Source organism: Tiliqua scincoides, chromosome 11 (genome assembly GCF_035046505.1).
Source record: "Tiliqua scincoides isolate rTilSci1 chromosome 11, rTilSci1.hap2, whole genome shotgun sequence".
In the NCBI taxonomy this organism is placed as follows: Eukaryota; Metazoa; Chordata; class Lepidosauria; order Squamata; family Scincidae; genus Tiliqua; species Tiliqua scincoides.
This window is the reverse complement of record NC_089831.1, coordinates 4,622,833-4,643,892: the sequence shown is the minus strand read 5'-3', so window position 1 is coordinate 4,643,892 and position 21,060 is coordinate 4,622,833. Positions and strand designations below refer to the sequence as shown.

General features: G+C 44.8%; 2 protein-coding genes across 3 annotated transcripts in view; one reads left to right on the top strand and one right to left on the bottom strand.

Annotated features, from left to right (window-relative positions):
* IKBKB (inhibitor of nuclear factor kappa B kinase subunit beta) overlaps nucleotides 1–757 on the top strand; it is a 32,445-nt gene extending 31,688 nt beyond the window's left edge. The window contains exon 21 of the mRNA XM_066639230.1: nucleotides 354–757. Within this exon, the coding sequence (XP_066495327.1) occupies nucleotides 354–410 (57 nt within the window). The 3' untranslated portion in view covers nucleotides 411–757. The remainder of the gene's footprint in view (nucleotides 1–353) is intronic.
* On the bottom strand, nucleotides 713–19,748 carry VDAC3 (voltage dependent anion channel 3). Of its 2 annotated transcripts, XM_066639232.1 has the most exons (10): nucleotides 19,641–19,711; nucleotides 13,918–14,045; nucleotides 12,931–13,002; nucleotides 10,538–10,587; nucleotides 7,099–7,251; nucleotides 5,825–5,877; nucleotides 5,324–5,551; nucleotides 2,555–2,705; nucleotides 1,612–1,669; nucleotides 713–1,245 (listed from the first exon to the last, which is right to left on the bottom strand). In XM_066639232.1, exons 2-10 carry the CDS (start codon nucleotides 13,946–13,948, stop codon nucleotides 1,154–1,156), a joined length of 888 nt encoding a protein of 295 aa, XP_066495329.1. In that variant the 5' UTR covers nucleotides 13,949–14,045; nucleotides 19,641–19,711; the 3' UTR covers nucleotides 713–1,153. The 2 variants fall into 2 exon arrangements, with proteins under 2 accessions (XP_066495329.1, XP_066495330.1); XM_066639233.1 differs by lacking the exon at nucleotides 13,918–14,045 and having other exon boundaries at nucleotides 19,641–19,748.
* Nucleotides 19,749–21,060: the final 1,312 nt, after the last annotated feature.

Below are 21,060 nucleotides of genomic sequence, written 5' to 3'. Positions count from 1 at the left end.
ATCCAGCATAATTGTTGGGTGCCCATCTGCCCGCCTTCCCCCTACCCCAGAATGCCTCCTGCTCCCTTAAACTCTTGTCAGCCAATGCAACCCTCCTTGCCTGAGTCAGCACGGAGGCTGGATTCAGTCTCCACAGGCTGGCACAACCGACTCTCAAGGAGGTGCAAGCCTTACAGCAGGATTGTGCCCTTAATCTTAAACATGGCCCACTGTTCGCCTGGCATGCAAGAGACTCCTATACTGCATCCCTCTTGATGGAATCCAGTAAAATGATGGGGGGGCACTGTTTTTATTGGAAAAAAGGATACCTTTTATAGATAAGTGTATAATTTAACATTTGATTTGTTTTTAAGACTTTGGACTGGAATTGGCTAAAACTGCATCTGGAAGAGAAAAAGAGCCTGGAATAAACCCAGCTGTGAAGGCCTTCATTAGGCAGTATTCAAAAAACCAACGGTTTTCTTCATGTCACGTGACCTCATGAAGGCTATTGACAGCCACTAGTTATCACCATGGGGTGTATCTCTGTTCAAAAGAAGCAAATCTCTGTATATAAACAAACTGTCACTCCTGTACTGCTCTGAGTGAAGTATCTACTGGAACCCACTCCCCACCCCTCCGGTCTAAGTGGCAACCTGACCACTTCCACCTCAGTTCTGACTTACAACAAATGGCCCTGCTGGGGCTAAATGCGAAAGAAGCACACGCAGGATAGGTTCCAAATTTGATTTATTCCACTTTGATGCAAAACCACAGCTTTCACTATAGCACAGAGGCCAGTTTTACAAAAGGTCATGAGGTGTATGACATGCAGGGTGTGATGTCGTAACACAGAAGAGAGAGGAGGGGGGGGTCTTTCCTTTAACCAGATGCTATGCTGTCTTCTGAGGAACACGTTTTAAAAGTAACTGAGAAACAGAACTGAAATGTAGCACAACCATTGCAATTTCCATGCATGCCTTCAAGTATTTCCCTTCGTAGTGAGTTTGCCCTCTCCAGACTTCACTGTTTAGGGGTACAACAATTCTTTGGAAGAATATCAAGTTCACATTTTTCTTTGAAGTTTCACAGAAGAGTTTTAAGGCCAGAACATGTGGGGTTTGTTTGCTCCTTCATCTTCCAAGTAAAGCTTTAATACTTCATCAAACCTACATTAAGCTTCCAGCTCAAAGCCCAGCCCAATTTTATGACCACCAGTATTGAAATTCTTCCCATCAATCAGAGTTGAGAGAGTCAACTTCACACCTAGCAGAAAAAACATTGTCAGGATTAGAAAACACAAGGGACGGACACCACACAGAAAAGCAACACACATGTGACACAGACAGGTGCAAGACAAAATTGTTTCCAAACCCTGAAAGTCTCGCTTATTTAGCTCTTTAACTCTGAAATTTCACCAGGCACTGCCCAGGTATAGAAACTTGCTGTTTTTTAAAAAGAGGATATCTCAAAATTCCTTGGTTCCACAGACTATGCTCAGTCCATCTCATTTTCCCATAGCAATGTATCTGGGCAACACCTCTGTCATACCCATTCTGTTCTCCCATTAAGAACAGAATGTTCCTCTTAATGAGGAAATTATGTATTCAGTACATTCATCAATATACATACCAGGTCGTAGGGTCTGAGTGTAGCCAAGTCCAATAAGGCTGGCATTATTAACTTTGGCCTAGAACAAAATAATAGAGGAACATGCAATGAGATACAGGCTTGTATTTCCTTTCCAAGGTGTGTAGATATATGCACAGGAGATGAGAGGCGTCCAGAACAAGATCCACATGCATAAGAAACAGAATTTTGGAAATGGCTATTCCCTACAGAATTGTAAACGCAGGAAAGACTAGTTCTCACAAAGGTAGTAAACCTGTGCCTGGCCCACACAACTCCAGATTACAAGATGGGGTTCATGGAATTGAACACTTTTCCATTAACTCCCCCCACCCCAAATTTACACTTAGAAAACTAGACCTGAGCTGGAAGAACAGCTCAATTCTAGCTTTCCAACCAAGTCCTGAGTTTTCTAAAACTGGGTTAAACCCTTCTAACTAGATCACATCTATTTTTAAAAAGACAGAACAGTTTTATATGGAATAGCATTCCAAATGAGCACACCCTACCCCTGAAGTGATACACCTGAGAAACAGCTTTAGCTCCTCAGCAAGATCTAGGCTGAATGATGTCTCAAAAAATGAAACGGGCACCACTGCCACTTAACGAAATCTCAGAGGGACCAGATAGTCTCACAAGTAGGGAAAGAACTCCCATTTCTCTTCCAGAAGGTTATGCACAGACAGCATATTCCAAACGAAGGAAAAGCATTTTTGATGGCTCAAGATACAGTGACCTGCACTGTGTGGGGTCCACACTAACGTCGTACATCAAAAACTAACACACAGCATTTGCGTGCCCATGACAATCATTCCAAAAAGGGCACAACCCACACAGCTGTGTGTCAAGGAAAACAAGAAAGGGCCAACACCCAGTTCTCCACTATCAGACATGCTTCTAAGATTGGCAAAGGGGTTCTTTGAACAGCAAAGAACAGAGTTCTTACCGAGACAGAAGTTTTGCTATCCAGCTGGTACCTGGTGGCAATCCCAAACCGAGTGTTATTGCTGCCAGCAGTCCAAGAAAGAGTGACGGATGTTTCCACCTTGTCACTCACCTTCTGATAGATGGAGCCACCAAATTCAGTGCCATCGTTCCTGTTCACAATAGACCACATGAAAATTCAGTCCTTGACTAAAGGAACAGGTCCCACTACACTCCCATCAGCTACACATGCTTTTTGCCCTGTTCTGCCTTAGTCCCTTGTCAGTCTGAGTCTAGCTGCAGTTATGGGGTTTCCATTTTCAACCATTCCAATAGCTTTTATTGGATAATCTTTTGCCCCAACATTCCTCCACTCAGAGATTTTAACCTCCAAAGCTGGATTTTGGCCGATGCATGAAGACTCTTGAATAGAAGCTGGACTTGAGAGATATGCTTGAGAAGATCACAGAAGCACAACAGTCTGATTTTCCAGCCAAAACCATGGAGAGAAAAGTACCTCCTGATACAAAGCAGACAAGCCAAATACAGGCTAAAATGTGCCTCTGTATAGAGCAGTGATGGCGAACCTTTTAGAGACCGAGTGCCCAAACTGCAACCCAAAACCCACTTATTTATCGCAAAGTGCCAACACTGCAATTTAACCTGAATACTGAAGTTTTAGTTTAGAAAAATAACTCGTACATTAACATCTTTTACCTACTATTACTTCTACCCTGTAATAAACTTTTCCTCTAGAACTTTGTCCAATACCTTCTTAAAGGCATCTAAGCAAGTTATCATCACTGCTTCCTGTGGCAAAGAGTTCCACAGACTAATTACATGCTGGATAAAGAAATATTGGCAGGGAGGGCGTGGCTGCAAGACCTTGCCACTGCTCATTTTCTCAAACAAGAACATTTTTTTAAAAAAAGCCCCACCCACAGAAGTGGGCTCTAAGGCTGCAATCCCAGTCGCTCTTTCCTAGGAGTAAGCCTCATTGACTGTAACGGGGCTTACTTCTGAGTAGACATGCACAGGAGCGGGCTCCAAGGCGACAATGCCAGCCACCCTTTCCTGGGAGTAAGCTTCATCCACTGTAATGGGGCTTACTTCTGAGTAGACACGCACACTGTAATGGCGCTTACTTCTGAGTAGACATGCACAGGAGCGGGCTCCAAGGCCATCATCCTAGCCACGCTTTCCTGGGAGCAAGCCCCATTGACTATAATGGGACTGACTCCTGAGTAGACATGCATAGGATTGGGCTCTCAGATTGCCATCCTAGCCACGCTTTCCTGGGAGCAAGCCCCAATGACTTTAATGAGACTTACTTCTTAGTAAGTAAGGACCAGCACTACGTGCAGGGCTGGCGCCCCAAAGCCCACAGCAGCAGCTTCACTGTGCCCGCCCACATGCCGCATGTGAGCTGCCCGCCTTACCCCAGACAGGGGAAGGAGGAAGCGCTCCCATTGGGCTGCTGGACAGAGGGGCAGGTGATGTGAGAAACGTCCCCTCACAGAGCTTCTCAGCCTTCCTCCTCCACGGGTGGCCTGGCTAGATGGGGCGCCTTGAGAGCACGCCTGGGTCTTTGGTGTTAGCCCTCCCTATCTCCCTCTTCCCCCTGCTGTCCATTCCTTCCCCCCCCTTGGCCTTGCCCCTCCCTCCTTTGCCCCAGTTGCTGCAGAGCAGGAGGAGGCTGGCTTTGTGGCTGCTTGGGCTCCTCAGGCAGACGCGCCGCAGCTGCTGGTGCCTCCCGGGGGCAGCGAGCCTAGAGGCTTGTACCTAGCAGCTGGGGTGACAGCGCAAATGCCCACAGAGAGGGTTCTATGTGCCCTCTCTGTGGTATAGCCACCACTATACCACTGGTATAGACTGTGTCATTGCAAGAGTAAGGGAGGGGGGAAAGAGGAGCCTTTTCTAGAGAGGAGGGGCTTCAGCATTATCAGGAGGATCAAGAGTGGCTCAGGGGTACAGCCATGTTTCCTCTTTAACAAGCTCCTGCATCCTAGCAAACTCCCTGGATATGCACGCTGGCTTAAGCTCCATCAGGAAGGAACCACCACAACTGGTCTGTGGCTAGGGGGGACAAGTGGAACAAACTCAACCAGGCCCAAGGTTTGGAAATGGCACCGCGCTGCCATCTACCCCCCTGCAGCACTCAGTCGACAGGCACACCAATTTGAATGCCGCCCCCCAGGGCCTCTCCCCAAGAGGCGTTCTGAGGGCCAAGGAAGCAGTGCATGACTTCCCCAACTCTCCGAAGGCCTTGTAAAGCCTTTGAGGATAAAAAAAATCACTTCTGGTTTCACGGAGGAAACCGGAATTGATGTTTTTATGCCCTTCAAAGGCATTCTGAGGGTCAGGGAAGCCCTTCCGCCGGAAAAGATTATTTTTGGCCCTCCAAAGGCTTTACAAGGCCTTCGGAACGTCCTGGAGCCTGCATGCAGCTTCCCTGGGCCTCTGGAAGGGAGACGGGTAGGACCAGTAAAGGGGCGAAAGTCCAGAAGGTGGAGGAAGGGACTGGTTGTGGTCCTGGGTGGCCACAGCAACTGGTCAACAGGGAATCACCTTTGATGTATCATCAAACTTAAATTCAAGTCCCAAAGCAAATTTTCCAATAAAAAGAATGGCTCCAACTACTTCTAGTAATGGAAAACTGGAACGGAACCTCCCCCTAGATATCTATTTCAGATGAAAACCTCATCAAATCCTTCAGCCTGAAATCAGGATCTACCATGAACTGGGTCTCAGTTCCTTCTGCATTTTGACCCAGGCCTCAGTCAATACTTACACGTTTGTGTGCAGCTGGAAGTCTGCTGCCTTATAGCCCAATGCAAAGTTATTCTGTGACAGTTTCGACTTGGCAGTGTCAAAAGCCATCTGATAGCCAGCAAGCCAGCCTCCATAGCCTAACACGCCCCAGCCATGGATGGTTGGTCCAGAGAGGTCAATGTCAACAGTACATCCCATGTGCACATACTCCCGCTTGTAGGCTGCCTTCAACTTCCCACTCTTCTTCCTGGGGAAGAGCACAAGTTTAATCCCTTGGGCAAACTGAAACCAGACAGATGTAATCTCTAACCTTAAACACAGAATATTTAAAGGAAGTTTGACAGCTAAATATCCATGTTCTACCTGATGTGATGAAGTCAAACACCAAATGTTATACGAGGAGAGCTGTGATGAATTCCTTTATAAGTAATCTAAAGCAAATGAAGGGGAAGTGGCACCATCCCCTAGCTGGGGAACAGAACAGTTAGGGTGCTGTATTGTGAAAGATAAAAATACTTACCCTGTATTTGGTACAAACATGGTTTCTACATCCAGCTTCAGTCCTTCAGCCAACTGAAAAATACATTATAATTGCTTTAAACATGGATGGCAGGTCATTTTCTCCTACTTGATCAGTGTTTTTTGTTCTCCATACGTAATGGAAAAAGTCGCGTGTACTACAGAGAACTCAAAGTTTCTAGATGAAGTTTCCAACTTCAAAGAACAAAGCAGAATCCCTCTGAGTTCCCATACTCAGCAATACCTACCACTGTTCCCCCAAGGCAGCACACCTTGAAGTTGAGCTCTGCACAGCTTAGAGTCCAGCTAGCCAGAAGCCAGCAATGACATCCATCACTGACCATCTGGAGGCCCTGCCCTGATGCTGCACAGCCACGGTAGAGCTCTGCACAATGGCGCGGATTCTTGCAGGGAACACTGCCGGAACACTGCCTACAACATGAAGCTCTCCAAACTGCATGCAGTTGTCTCAAACAGTAATGCAAATATTATAAACATATGTAGGCAAATTTGCTGGCATATCAACCTATTTGTAAAAGCCCTGAGATCTAACTTAAGAGACTTAAACTTAAGCCTCGTAGGCCATAAAGCAGTCTCACTGTCTGAGAGAAATCCAGAGTACATTCAGAATCCCAGTCTGCCTTCAGAGGCTAGATGAGTCTCTCCATCAGAGACTCATCACTACCCCTCATCAGAGGGGGTCTCTCTAAGCAGCAGTGTTACCCTCCCAGAAAATCTGCAACACCACCAATATTGTTGTCTTTCGGACAACTAGTTAAAACTATTTTATTCCCTGAGGCTTTTAATGGATGTCTGCAATTCTGCTGATTTCAGCCAAATATTAATGGAATCTACAACTGCCCTGCCAACTCTGGCTGCTGCCATGATTGTGTTGTGCATATTTCTTAACTGGGAGACTCTTATTACAAGTTACTTCAAATATTTTAGCTGAAAAGTAGCACACACATTTTAAATATTTTCCCAAGCAGAAATGCAGCCAGGTGAGACAAAACCACAATTGCTACAACCTGCTAATCTGGAATTATTTTACACAACTCCTGCACAACATACAAACATTTATTTATTTACACAAAATATTTATTTGTTTACACAATTTATTTATTTATTTATTTACTTACACAACTCCTGCACAACATACAAACATTTATTTTAGTCTATGCCACATGTAAGTTTACTGTTCCCTATTCAAACCTCCTCTTACGATTTCTTCCAGTTTACCTGGTATACTGAAGCCACAGTTCCTCCTCGTCTTACCTTATCCTCCATGGTCATTTCGGTCCCCAAAGTGTTGTCAGTGTTCCATTTCTGGGAGAGCGTAAGTCCATAATCCTTGAACTTATATTTGGTCTCTAGGCTGCCGGAGGCTTTGCCTGTGTCTGTGTTGGAGGAGCCACTGGTGGTAAATTCCTGTAAACAGATCATCTTTGAATTAAGATGCAGATATTCAAAACTTTTAATACATAATGATAAAGATAATGCAAATCATTCTGTCTAACCAGCATGAGAAAGTCTTGATCATCACTTATTAGGATTTATTCACAAACTACCAAATTCCATAAGGCTACCAAGACCAACTTCTCCTCCTTTCTGAAGTCTGGACCCTTTATAGTCTTCCATGAGACTAGATGCTAAGACTAGATCCTTTCATGCCATGTACAACCAACAAAATGTCAAAGAACTACATTACTGAAGAGAGATGAATAACCCTCACCTACTTCAAAGATTCTTTTAACCACTCAGTATGTGTACACGGAATACAGCAATAACACGTTAAAAAACCTTAAACTCTATTATACTAATCTTGTCATCAAGGGCACAATAGGCAAGAGAAAAGCCCTCTTACCTGAGGCTACTACATTTCTTCTAGAGAAGTATTGCAAGATGCACAAATCTTATATTTAAAATACCTTGAAGAAATACCACCAGAAATATTTCACACTTGAGACAAGAAGACCCAAGTGGCACATGACAGCAACAAATACACATCCCCAAATGCAGGGCTGCTGTAATCACATGTAATGCAGTGCCAAGGGGTATACAGGTGAGGATGCAGAACCCCACCCTCCTCCTCTTCAACCATCAGTTGCAGTCCTTTCCCCCCTAGCTGGGCCACAAGAAGAAAAACACCAAGCAGGAGAGGACTCTGCACTCCCTTTCCACATGTCCTTTTGGCACCTTAAAAACCATCCTCCCATTTTGGACATCACAGAGGCAGATTCACTAAGGTGAATCAGGAAGCTGGTTCACACAGAAGGTCAACCGGCAGCCCTAGATGACTGGCAAAGAGTAATCACATCTAGGTAATTGTTTGGCCTTGCATGTCAATCCACAAAAACTACCAGCCCACAAACATTCTTCCTAGGCCATTTGCCTACAACAGGGGTGTCCAAACTTTTTGGCAGGAAGGCCATATCATCTCTCTGATACTGTGTCAGGGGCCAGAAAAAAATTTACATTTCAAATTTGAATAAATTTACATAAATGAATACATTAGAGATGGAACTTATATGAATGAAAGAAGGTCTTGCAATAGCTCAAAGCCTATAAAAGGCCTTGTATAAACCAAGGATGGCCTTTCCTTTGCTGCCACATCACAGATGTGAAACAGAAGGCAGTGAAGGGAGCCCTCATTGCACAGCTCATGTGAGAGGTCAAACAGTTGGCCATCACACTGAGAGCAGTTGTGTTGGGCCAGCATAGACTCCAGCAAGTCTCCGGAGGGCCAGAGGCTCACTGGAGACTGGGGGCTTCCTGCGGGCCAGACTGGGAGTCCTTAAGGGTCGCAAGTGGCCCCAGGGCCAGGGTTTGCGCACCCCTGCCCTACAACATACTTTTGCTGCCACTTGGAAGCAATTCCTACTTGCCACAGGCAACTAAGTAAGTGGCTATTTATAAGCCTGATTACCATTCACTAACTCTTCAGACAGGTCATGAGCAGGGCCTGCCTTTCCAGGTTATTTCTGGACAGGGCTTCATATGCAGGTGCCTGATGCAACACTGCCCGAGGCTCTATGTTTTTACCTTGTACAAGTGGCAACAGCTCAGAACCAAGCAAAGGGGAAACAGAAGCAATTGGGAATAGACAAGGAGCAGAAAATTAATACACCTTCAAAAGCAGCTTTCTCCTAGCTTAACCAGTGTAGGACATCTCTGAATGGCCATCTTTAGTATTACTTAGAAACAAACATTTTAAAAACAATGACCAACTATTTAGAAATACCTGACAGTTCAGCTTGAGAAAGCTGAACCAGCACCAATGAAGGAGAAACTTATCCAACTTTTCAATTGGGGGGGGGGGGTTTCCTGGTGGCTGAAATAAGATCTCCTTCCAGGCAAGGGAAGCACACACAACACGTGCAGCCATTAATCTTACAACTTTCTTGTGCAGCGCAGCAACAGATCATGACTAAGCATTCTGATGTCAGAGACCAACCCCTCTTGAGCCTCCTGCTTTGCCAGACAGGAGAGGGGCTTAGTGGTAGCCCACAGAATAAAATCAGCCAATGCAAGTTCTGTACTGCAGGAAGGCAAATTGTGCGACGGTAGATTTTATGCAACAGTTGAGTCAGAAGTGAACGGGCAGTAAAAGCCATAGAACAGATTTCAGAAGGGTTAAAAAGCTGAAGAGGGCGCCAAGGTACTTTGCCTCACACTAAACATCCTTCACAAAGGTCCCTGAACATTGAATCTTCAGAGGACACTGTCCACATGTTTTCATGCACCTCAGCAAACATTCTCAGCATTCTCAGGAAGTTGAGAGGCCACACAGTATGGATGCACATACAAAGCACTGCCAGAATGTATATAGGCTGCCGCAGCTTCCATACCCAGCTTTAACAGATTTCAAATCTAGAACCTACCTAGGCTTAGTCCAGAGTGTTTCCACATACATGCAGAGGCCCTTTTTCCCATGTGTGACATTTGGGGGCCATCAGTTACAAAGCCTGGAGCTCCAAAATTTAAAGACCAGCTATGAAACAGTGCTTTCATGGCTTCTCAATATGGGATTACTGAAAGGGCTCCTGTCTGATGAGAGGCACTCCTATATTTATCACACCACTGTCTCTAATGCTTTGACAAACAATTCAGCAAGCACTGTTGTGTAACACAGTAATGTACATTGTGAAGCTTTGTGCCTGGTTACTAGTTTTGTTTAACTTCTAGGAACAGATCAGTAATGACAGCTGCTCAAGCTTTAAGGAAAGGCATATAAGAGACAAATATACAGTACTCTTACCAACTGAATAAACATCCAGAACCAGCGTTGCATGGAAAAAGGAGAAGACATGTTAATTTCTAACATCTTTAGCCCATAAGAAAGGGCTGACGGTGCAAAGTGTCCATATTGCCACTTCTACTGGCACAGTAAGACTAATTTAAATCTGAACTATAGTTCAAAACCCCTTCAGCAGGATCACATCTCTCCTCTCTCATTAAAACTAACCTTAACCTGGCAGACAAGCACACAGTTCATCCGCAATCAACTAAATGCCATCTTCAGAGTTTACTAACAGCTGGTCTACTTGACTTCAGGCTGAGCCTCAAAACACACAAGTTAAAATTGCACTAATGCATGAGATGGGAATCTCTGGTTGAAGCAGAAGTTATGAAAGAAAAAAAGAGGCCCACTGACCACTCCAGTGCCCTGGAGTTATCATCTGTGTAGCGACAACTCAAAGGGTTCACTACTTACCACTCCAGTGGAAGACTTGGTCTTCAAGTCCAACTTGATCATTCCATACCCTGAAATTATCAAGACACAGGTTTCTTATTCACGCCATAACAGATGAATACCAACCTGGATGCATTTGCCTTAAATAGGTAGCTCGCAATTATACTCAACAGAGACCAGTGTAGCTCTCAGGGTTATTTCAGGAATCACTTAACAGAGGTTTGTAGATCACGGTCGGCTTTGGCAGACCATCAAAATTTCTGATTGCCAGAACCCTTTTACATACCGTGTGTATAATTAAACATGTAATTACACTGCAACGTTATTTGTTTTTAATTATTGTTAGCTGCCCTGGGAGAACTTGTCCTGATGAGCGAAGTATCTGTATTTTTAAATAAAATAAAATCATGCCTACAGCTGACTCTCTGAAGGGGCAGGGATAGGTTTTTGTTTCAGATAACCTACTGAGCTTCACAGATACTTGAAAGTCCTCCAAAGCACAGCACAAGATCCATGGAGTTCCTTCATGGCATATTGCTCTTCAGGAATGATTCAAGTGCAAAAAGCAGTGGGGATGTAGGACAATCCCAGCAATCCTCCCCAGTTCCAAGCCTGGAAGAAGGAGAGGCTTGTCTAGAGGTGTCAAACAAGGCCCATGGGCCAAATGCAGCCCCCTGGAAGCCATTTAACTGGCCCTCATTATAATTGGGCTCTCCCAGCATCATAAATGGGTTCTCTCATATCTTGAAAATATGAACAAGATCTGGGCATTTTCTCTCCTGCCATTTGCAGCTAATGAGTTTCTATGTGAGAACAAAGTGCTTATTTCTGGCCATGATCTGTTAATGATGTCACTTTCTGCTTAATGATGTCACTTCCAGGCCTCAGCAGGCACCATAAATGTTTACTACGACCCTCGTATGAAATGCGTTTGACATCCCTGGACTTGACACGCTTGCCCAACAGCAAATCAGCGGGTGAAACCTGACTTTTAAAGCCCCTGAAGAATTGACAGCGGTTTTCAAACTCTCTGAGAGTTTGGAAACCACTCTAAGTTCTTGCAGGGGCAGGGGGGAGGCAGCGGAGGCAGGGGAAGGCAGGTAGAGGGGTGGAGATGTGCCCCCATATCTGTTGGGGTTCCATTTCGGGACCCTTGCCTCCAGAGGGTCCTCTGAAACCAGCAGAGGCCACAGACATCCGTCCGTGCGCTATGCCAGGCTCAGACTGAGCTCTAGAGGCAAAAGAAGTCAGTTCGGTTTTTTGTAAAAAAAAAAAAAAAACCCTGTAGAGTTCTTCCCCAGGCCTCCTAATGCATTTTCAGTACCATTGGGAGTTTTTTGCCATTTCCAGTTTTTTCATAAAACCAGAAGTGATCTTTTTTGCCTTTAGTCAGCAGAGGCTGAGGACAGATGTCCGTGGCCTCTGCTAAGCTCAGTGGACCCTCTGAAGGTGAAGAGAATGGAGCTCACCTCCAGAGGGGGCACGTGCAGAGGGGCCCTGTGGACCCGATCCACAGATAAGTGAATCCACGGATACAGGATACACTGATACAGGGGCCCTCCTGTATTTCAAAATTAAAGTTGTATCAGAGGTTGCAAGTGACATCTATCCCATAATGCTCTTCAGAATGAACAGAACAATGGAGTGAACAAGGAAACATGAACAGCATGGGATGCAGAAAGCAGCAGAATGTGATGAGCTTTTGAAGACTGACCCCAAACAGGAGAAAGTGGGAATGAATCCAAAGCTTCTGTAGGTCTGCTGTGAAAGGTAGCAAGTCTGCTTTGCATCTGGGCTGTTGGTCTGGGTTTTGCAGCAGTTCCCAACCCAATAATTCTGGCTCACAACTAACGCAGAGATTACACTTATAAGGACATTTTACAGTAAAAGCCAATTTCTAAAAAAGCAATTAGTTCAGTTATAATTATGGGAGTTTCCTGAAATGATGAGAGGTGAAGACAAAAAAACTGATTGATGTCTGCTATCTTGGGGCCACATCCTGAGTACTGCTTCTGCTGTCAGGAACATAAAATGAAGGAGCAGCCTACTTCTGCAAGGATCTCTTCCAGTGGAACATGTCTCCCAGCTCCTGATAGTAGTAACACTAGCCAGGATGCTGCCAATGTTCTCTTTATTTTTCACAACCCCTGAAGTACAGAAACATCTTTTTAGATGTGAATGCTGTAATTCTCAATACTAACAGGCCTTGTAAGCCCATGTGTTACCCACCAGTAAAATGTTTGTTAGCACACCTACAAGATCCCCAACAGATTAAAAAAAATATTGCTGCAGGAATGTCATTAAACCATTTCTGTTATCCAGAACATCATCTCTCCATTTTCAGGAGGGTCAATACAGCAGTGGAAGCAGCATGATGCTAAAGGGTTAGCAGCCATGACACTGTCACTACTCACCATATCCTTTGTTGAATATATCCCTGGCAGATTTACCCAGGTCACAGTAGGTGGGTGGGATAGCCATGGGGTCTGGAGGAAAAAAGGTTACAATAAAGATCTGGAAAGCATTCAAGCACCCCCCAAAGACAAGAACACCATTCTTGAAGTGTCAGCAGCCAAATTGTAACCACCTTACATATTGCATGATAAACAACTAAAGGTCTTCTTTCTTCAGGGACTTTCCTTACTTTCAGAGAGAACAATTTCTTTTTTGAGGGGAAAGAAAGTAAATCCAAAATGTGCTGGTGGAACCGGCATTCCAAGAGGAGGAACAGGCTCAATCAATACACTTCATGCAAAGGCAAACTTTTCCAAAACAGGAAGATGACTTGCCTCCCCCCTTGTGGGTGTTTCCAACAACAACGGAATGTTTCCTTTGTGGCAGGAACCACCCTGCTGACCATAAAAGCCTTTGATTCCACTATCTTGGCTTTTCCCCTAAACAAAATTTCCAGAGCTATGAGAAAATATACATCTTTGTATAGCAACGCTGAAATTCAATTAATGGTACCATGTTGCCATACGTCTTTGAAAAGTAGCTTTGTTCCAACGTTCGCTGCTTTACTGGAAGCTTCCCTGTTTCAAAGCAATACAGACAGTGGTAAAATCAGAATTGGTTGTCGCCACAGTGGTGCTGAAACTCTTGCCTCTCTGAAGCACAGCAGAAAAACACGGCTATGACTTTCTGGCGACTATCCCCTATGTACTCACCGGGAGCAGGCAGGGCTTCCCTTGACCACAACTTACCAAGAAATCCATTCTTGCCATACACAGCTACCAATATCACACTTCAGAAGATAGCACTGGGCAAATGCAAGACTGCTTTGCACACCTCTGACAAGCAGGATATCAGCAAACCAGTTCTGTGAGGCTGACCTTGAAGCACTTACATGTCTAACAATTGACCTGTAATATTTGAATATCCATAAAGGTACATATAGATACCTGGGGCTCTAGCAGGACCACAGCTGAACATGGTTGCAGACTTCTCTTATGACAAATTAGCTCCTAAATCATTTACTTCTCAACGTGAACCTACTGTAGAACTCTCCTCTAGCTCTTTCTATATACACCTGTCAAACGTGGGGGGAAAAAAGCATGCATCATTAGACATTAAAGACAACACCACTTGCAACAGAAGACCTCACAAAAAAAACCCAAGTCTTGCACACTCAATATATATTGAAAGTCTTATATTAAAAAATAAAACTGTTAATTTCAAAATCATTCTTCACTGATCCAAGATGTGATTCTTTAAACTGGTGATTAGAACTTTTTTTTCCAACAAGGAAAATGAAGCACAACTGTGCAATGTGGTACAGTGGCAAGATTGTTGGATTTACACCACTGAGACACAGGTTCAAATTCCCACTCAGTCCCAAAGTTTACTGAGTGACCTTGGGCCAGTCACACACTCTCTCAACTTAAACTACTTCACAGGGTGGTTGTGTGGATATAAAGGGGAGGGCAAACAACTAGGTGTACTGCCTTCAGATCTTTTAGTGAACGGTGCGATACAATTATCATCAGGTGGAGTCAGTTTTAAAAAGTAAATACATCCAACAACTTCTCTAACAACCCAATTCTCTCCATGTCTACTTGAAAGTCCCACTGAGTTCAGTGCAACTTAGTTCAAAAAGTGATTTTTCTAGGCTTCCTGCCTCACAACCAAATATATCCTAAGTTAGCTGGCAACAGCCAAATTCAAAAATAATCACTCTGAGCTTCAAACTCCTTTGGAGTGCAGCAGCAGCAGCCTGGGAGGTGCTCTATGTTCATTCTTGCAGCTTACCATTGTTTGTGCTCAGATGTTTCTGATAAGCACACACCCTCCTTTCTTAAATTTGGCACATAGACTATTCACTGCAGTGTGTATCCTGCAATATCTTGGTTAGTTAAATCATTGTTAAATCATTGTTAGTCAAATCATTACCATATTGGGCTAACCTCCAAGTGAGAGCCCAAAGGAGAGGACTATGTCACATGTTTCTCCTACACAGATGCAAGAAACACCACATACACTATGTGTGTGAGCAACGCATGTGTCTTTTGCTTCGTGCACTGGAACTTTTGCTGGACAACAAGCATCCACGTGACCAGAGATGCCTGTCTAACCAGAAGAAGAAAAACATGTGTGAAAAGACCCTCATCCCAATGGTGTTACAATCCCTTTTCCATCTGACCACAAGTAAAGACAGCAGGGCACCAAGACAAAACCTGCCACAGTCTGAGCTCATGGCATAAGAAGAGAAAAGGAAGATTACACTCCAAATTTAATAAGTACAGTATAGTTAATTTCTTTTACAACTCTACTGACTTGCTACATCTGTGAGAAAACACATGTCAACCTTAATGGGGGGAGAAGTCCTAAATCTTTCTACCAGGGATGGAAGAGGGACACAGAAACAGACTGTATGCAGTCAGCTCTCATAACTTCTGGCAGCAAACCACCCTAAGCTCACTCAACCCCTTGCTCAGTTTTGCAGTAAGCCCCTCACTCAGTGCAAGTCCATTCTTTCCATACCCACTAAAATCATAAATCCAACCTAAGCTGCAACTTCTTCTGCAACTAGTACTCTCAAAAGAGTAAGTTTCAAGAGCACTGAACATCCCATTACCACTAGCTAATGGGGAAAACATTTTAGGAATGTCTCCAGCATTCATGACCCTTGGCCTAGCGAGCTTAGTTAACAGACCAGACACTAGCAAGTAGACAGGACAACCGACAGCAAGACAGGAGAAAGAGAAATGCATCAAGTGATGCATTTGTGTTCCCTGGCAAGGATCACACAAACTTCCTTCAGGGAAGGAAGGAAGTTTGCTGTTCTCACAAACCTATCTCACATAGTACCCTTTCCTGTTGTACTCTGCACCAAGCACCAGAGCCCACATTAACACAACACCTTCAAAATTAATTTTCTCTATCTCCATAACAAGATATACCTACAGTAGTTAGCTCTTCAACCTCTTCATAAATGACCTGGAGACAGGGTTGAGCAGTGAGGTGGCTAAGTTTGCAGACGACACCAAACTTTTCCGAGTGGTGAGGAACAGAAGTGATTGTGAGGAGCTCCAGAAGGATCTCTCCAGACTGGCAGAATGGGCAGCAAAATGGCAGATGCGTTTCAATGTAAGTAAATGTAAAGTCATGCACATTGGGGCAAAAAATCAAAACTTCACATATAGGCTAATGGGTTCTGAGCTGTCTGTGACAGATCAGGAGAGAGATCTTAAGGGGGGTGGACAGCTTGATGAAAGTGTCGACTCAATGTGCGGCGGCAGTAAAGAAGGCCAATTCTATGCTTGGGGTCATCAGAAAAGGTATTGAGAACAAAACTGCTAATATTATAATGTCGTTGTACAAATCGATGGTAATGCCACACCTGGAGTATTGTGTCCAGTTCTGGTCGCTACATCTCAAAAAGGATAAAGTGGAAATGGAAAAGGTGCAAAAGAGAGCGACTAAAGTGATTACGGGGCTGGGGCACCTTCCTTATGAGGAAAGGCTATGGCGTTTGGGCCTCTTCAGCCTAGAAAAGAGACGCCTGAGGGGGCACATGATTGAGACATACAAAATTATGCATGGGAAGGATAAAGTGGATAGAGAGATGCTCTTTACACTCTCACATAACACCAGAACCAGGGGACATCCACTCAAATTGAGTTTTGGGAGGGTTAGGACAGACAAAGGAAAATATTTCTTTACTCAGCGTGTGGTTGGTCTGTGGAACTCCTTGCCGCAGGATGTGGTGATGGCATCTGGCCTGGATGCCTTTAAAAGAGGATTGGACAAGTTTCTGGAGGAAAAATCCATTATGGATTATAAGCCATGATGTGTATGTGCAACCTCCTGATTTTAGAAATGGGATATGTCAGATGCAGGGGAGGGCACCAGAATGCAGGTCTCTTGTTATCAGGTATGCTCCCTGGGCATTTGGTGGGCCCCTGTGAGATACAGGAAGCTGGACTACATGGGCCTATAGCCTGATCCAGTGGGGTTGTTCTTATGTTCTAGTTCACTAGGCTAACAGTGTTTACTGGGAACACTTTTGAAAACAACCAGAAGAAAGTCCACTCTTGTACTGCTGACAGATCTAGTCTTCAAATGATTCTACTTTATAAGACCATGAGGATGTGACCACAGGATCTAGTATGTAAACTCTGTAATCAGAGAGGCAAAATTAATTACAGAACTAGTGAAAACTAAGAGAAATGTTTCTTGAGGCACCAGCAAAATCCACTTCCAAGTACATAACAAAGGTGAGAACATCTCAGCCCCTCTTGCAAATCCAACTGGTGTCCATCCATCCCATTAGCTCGACAATGTTTAGCTTTTGCTGTAGCCACACACAAACCTCTGTGTGCCTCATCAATTAAGAATAACAATTACAAAAGGACATGGACTCTCCGAAAGCAACAAAAGCAGCATGGGGGAAAAAATCAAGAGCATCCCTATCCTTCCATACCCAGAAGCAGCTTGCTCCTTGAAGTTGTTCCACATGGGTCCCAACCAAAGTGACGATGAAGAGGAGGAAAAGAAAGTTTTTCTGTATGTGTGCACACGAATGCATCCAGCTGTTCTTGGATACCACCCACCAGCTTATTCACAATGGCCCTAAGAGCCAAAGAAGGAAGACGGAACATTTTGCTTGCGGCAGTAACCATTCCTCCCACACACACACACACAAGGTGGTGAATACAAACTTCAGATCTTATAACACTTCCCAGAGCATGTCAGATTTTCACACTCCTAGCTCAGAGTCTAACTGAAAAACCAGGAATGCCAGACGTTGTTTTACCCAGTTAACACACCAAGCCTTCTGCAGGTTCGCGAATCCTTTCCTGCAACATCCTTGTAGGAAAGGGTGACTTCACTGCACCGCAAGTCCTACATACTACCAGAGAGCACCTAATATTATGCCATATATATATTATAATGCTTTTGTATAAATATTATACAAAAGTGCCATATGCCTTTCAGGAACACTGAAGCCCCTTAATGCAAAGTACAAGGAAACTGGCTACAGTTATTTAGTTATATGTGAAAAGGAATTCTGTCTGTTCTCTAGTTCACGTTTAGCAGTTCCTACTATTCAGATTTCAACAGCAGACAATTTTCCAGGCCTAACCACTACACCAAATTAAGTACTGCTCCCCTCTCTGCTGCTGCAGCTCACCAGTGTGCCACAGTGAATAAAACTATTAGACTTAGGTCTGGAATGATCTCACTCAATTCAATTCCATCCTGAATCTCCTTGGGTGAATTGGCTACCTCTAGGCTTAGCCTACCTCACAGGGCTTTTGCAAGCATTAAGAAAAGTGGGGAAACTCCACATATATTGCCCTGAGCAATGTAAAAGAAAGCTGGGATGCAAGTGTGACATTACCACTAACCACTTGCCTCCACCCAACATAGCTGCCAGTTCTCTCACACAAGCACAATTGTTTTAACATGACAGCTTGCAAAACCCTTGCACGAGTGGATGAGCACTGCAGGGTCGCCATCCTCATTACCCCACAACTGATCTGAAAGTTCTCACCAGGCTACAGTGGTACCCAAACTATGGGTCAGACCTGATTTTTGGTGGGTCACATAAGGGTGATGTGATGACTAATTGCTTCAAGTCTTGAAGCTATTCAAAAATCAGAAAGCTGCTAACTGCCCTGCAAGGAGCTGAGCTCCTGCAGTTTGCAAGCTTGTGTAAATACAAGGAGATAAATATTAGAGGGACTTTTTTATTACTACTTATGGGTCAATAAATAAATAAAACATTTCTTTTAAAAAAAGTCTGGTAAACCTAGGTGGGCCCCACTAGAGTGCCATTTTAAAAAGTGGGACCCAGCATTAAGAAGTTTGGGAGCCAATGCGGGGCAATGGGAAGCAAGAGGTTGCTCAAGCCTAGAGAGGAGGAAGCCCTGCTGGACACAAGGGTCACTTGAGGGTCAGGAAGTGATCCCTCCCTCTGTGGCCCCTGGAACCAGCCATGCAGCCCTGGGCCCTGAGGCAGTTCCTGGCAGTTCCCCCCCCCCCACACTCAGAATGCCCCCCTCCCCAGAAACTTTTGTGAGGGAGACCTTGTGAGGGAGTCCACAGGCAGGCTTTGAAAGGGAGCCTTTTGGGGAGGGGGCAAAGGTGCTTTGAAAGGGGGGCTTTGGGGAAGAGGGCTTTAGAGGAGGGGCTTTGTAAGGGGAGCTTGGGGGAGGTGCTTTAGAAGGGGACCTGGGGGAGAGGCTTTGTAAAGGGGGGCTTGCATAGGTGCTTTGGAAAGGGGCTTTGGGGGAGGTGCTTTGGGAGAGAGGGCTCTAATAGGGGGCTTTGGGGAGAGAGCCTGGAGGAGGGGTTTGAAAGGGGGCTTGGGGGAGAGCTTGGGGGCTGGGGGAGGGGCTTTGGGGAGAGAGGTTGGGGAGGAGCTTGAAAGGGGGCTTGAGGGAGGGGCTTGGGGGAGGGGTTTGAAAGGGGGCTTTGGGGGCTTTGGGGAGGGCACCTAAGGGGGCTTACTGGGAATTGTGCTCACTGCCCCCCACAGGCCCCCCAGCCCCGCTCCTGAGCCCCACCCTGAGGCGAGGCCCCCCCGCCTCCAGGCTCGGGCGGCCCCTCAGGGGTGGAGGAGTGGCGGCGAGGGCGAGGCCGAGCAGGTCCTCCCGCCTCCCTCCAGCCGCGCCCGAACCTCAAGGCCGCCACAGCCGCCGCCTCGCTCCCTCCTTGTCAAGCTGAAGGTCTCGCCTCTCCGTCTCCGCACTGCGCACGCGTAACGCTCGAGGCCGGGCTCCCGAGCAGGCCACGCCCCTTTCCGAGCGGGCCTCAGTGCGCATGCGCGTCCGTCGCCTTTGTCGTCTGTCTCTGCCCGCCGCTGCTGCTGGGTTGTGTGCTGGGGAGGAGGTTCTGCCGTCGCTCTCGCCTGCCCTCTAGTGGAGGAGGCGCTGCGGTGCCTCCGTCTCAGCTCAGGCTCAGAGTCTGAATTATTCCAAGTAATCAGACTACTGATAAAAATTAAAAACAAGTTAAAAAATAAAAATAAAATTCTCTTAAAATTATGTTACTTAAAGACAAAAATAAAAATATTTGACAAAAGTATTTGACAATAAAAGTATTTGACAATAAAAGACAAAATAAAAGTATTTTTAAAAGTAAAAATAAAAGACAAAAGTAAAGTACTTTTATTTTTAAAAAGTACTTTTATTTTAAAAGTAAAAATAAAAGACAAATAAAAGTATTTGACAATAAAAGACAAAAATAAAAGTTTGATTGATTGATTGATTGATTGATTGGAGAAATTTATATCCCGCCTTTCCCCTGCCAAAGCAGATGCCCAACATGGCTTAAAGCTCCATCAATCAATCAATCAATCAATCAAACCTTTATTAGGCATAAAAATAAAAATTAAAAGATAATATCTCTAAACAATCCAATATATAAATATATGTTAAAAAAGAAAAAGATAAAGGTTAAAACACAACAATTTACTTGCAAGGTAACTCTAGGTTGCTTAGGACCAACAGATTAGCCCACTTCAAGTTACTCAGGTGTAAAAATTTTGCAGCTGGAAGGGTCACGAGTTCAGAATCCCCCCCCCCCCCCCCCCGCCAACAAAAACTGTAAGCAAACATTCTCAGGAAGACCTTTTTTAGTTCTTAACAATGGGAGAAGGTACTGGTCTCTGGGCACTTGATTGCTAACACAGTGCAAAACAATGTGTAAAAGAGAGTCTACCTCTCTAAGGTCCCAGACTCGTTCTTCCTTCAGGGCATTTCTAAACCTGCCAAGTAGGTCTTTGGAAGGCAACACATTGCAGCGAGCTAATGTAAAAGCCCTCCTTGCGAAGGGGCACTCCAAGAAGGTCAGATACTTTGGTTGTTGACCAGATGTATTATTAAGGTGGAAATTCAGGGGCAATAATTTTTTTGTGTGCTGCACCCAAAATCTCTTGCCTTTCTATATCAGTTAATCTTGTTATCAGGAGCCTAATAGAAACCTCAGGTGTAGCAGCTCCTTGTAGATCTGCCTCGAGGCCCATTTGTCTGATTTTCTTATAGAAAAGAGCTAAGCAGGGAGATAACAGCGGGTCAGTCAGTTTCCCTTATAACAAT

Coding starts and splice junctions, on each gene's coding strand:
- VDAC3 (XM_066639232.1), bottom strand. CDS start 13,948: ATGTTCAGCTGTGGTCCTGCTAGAGCCCCAG. Junction 1,670..2,554: donor ATAGCAAAACTTCTGTCTCG/GTAAGAACTCTG, acceptor ATTTTGTTCTAG/GCCAAAGTTAATAATGCCAG. Junction 1,246..1,611: donor CACTCAGACCCTACGACCTG/GTATGTATATTG, acceptor TTTTTCTGCTAG/GTGTGAAGTTGACTCTCTCA.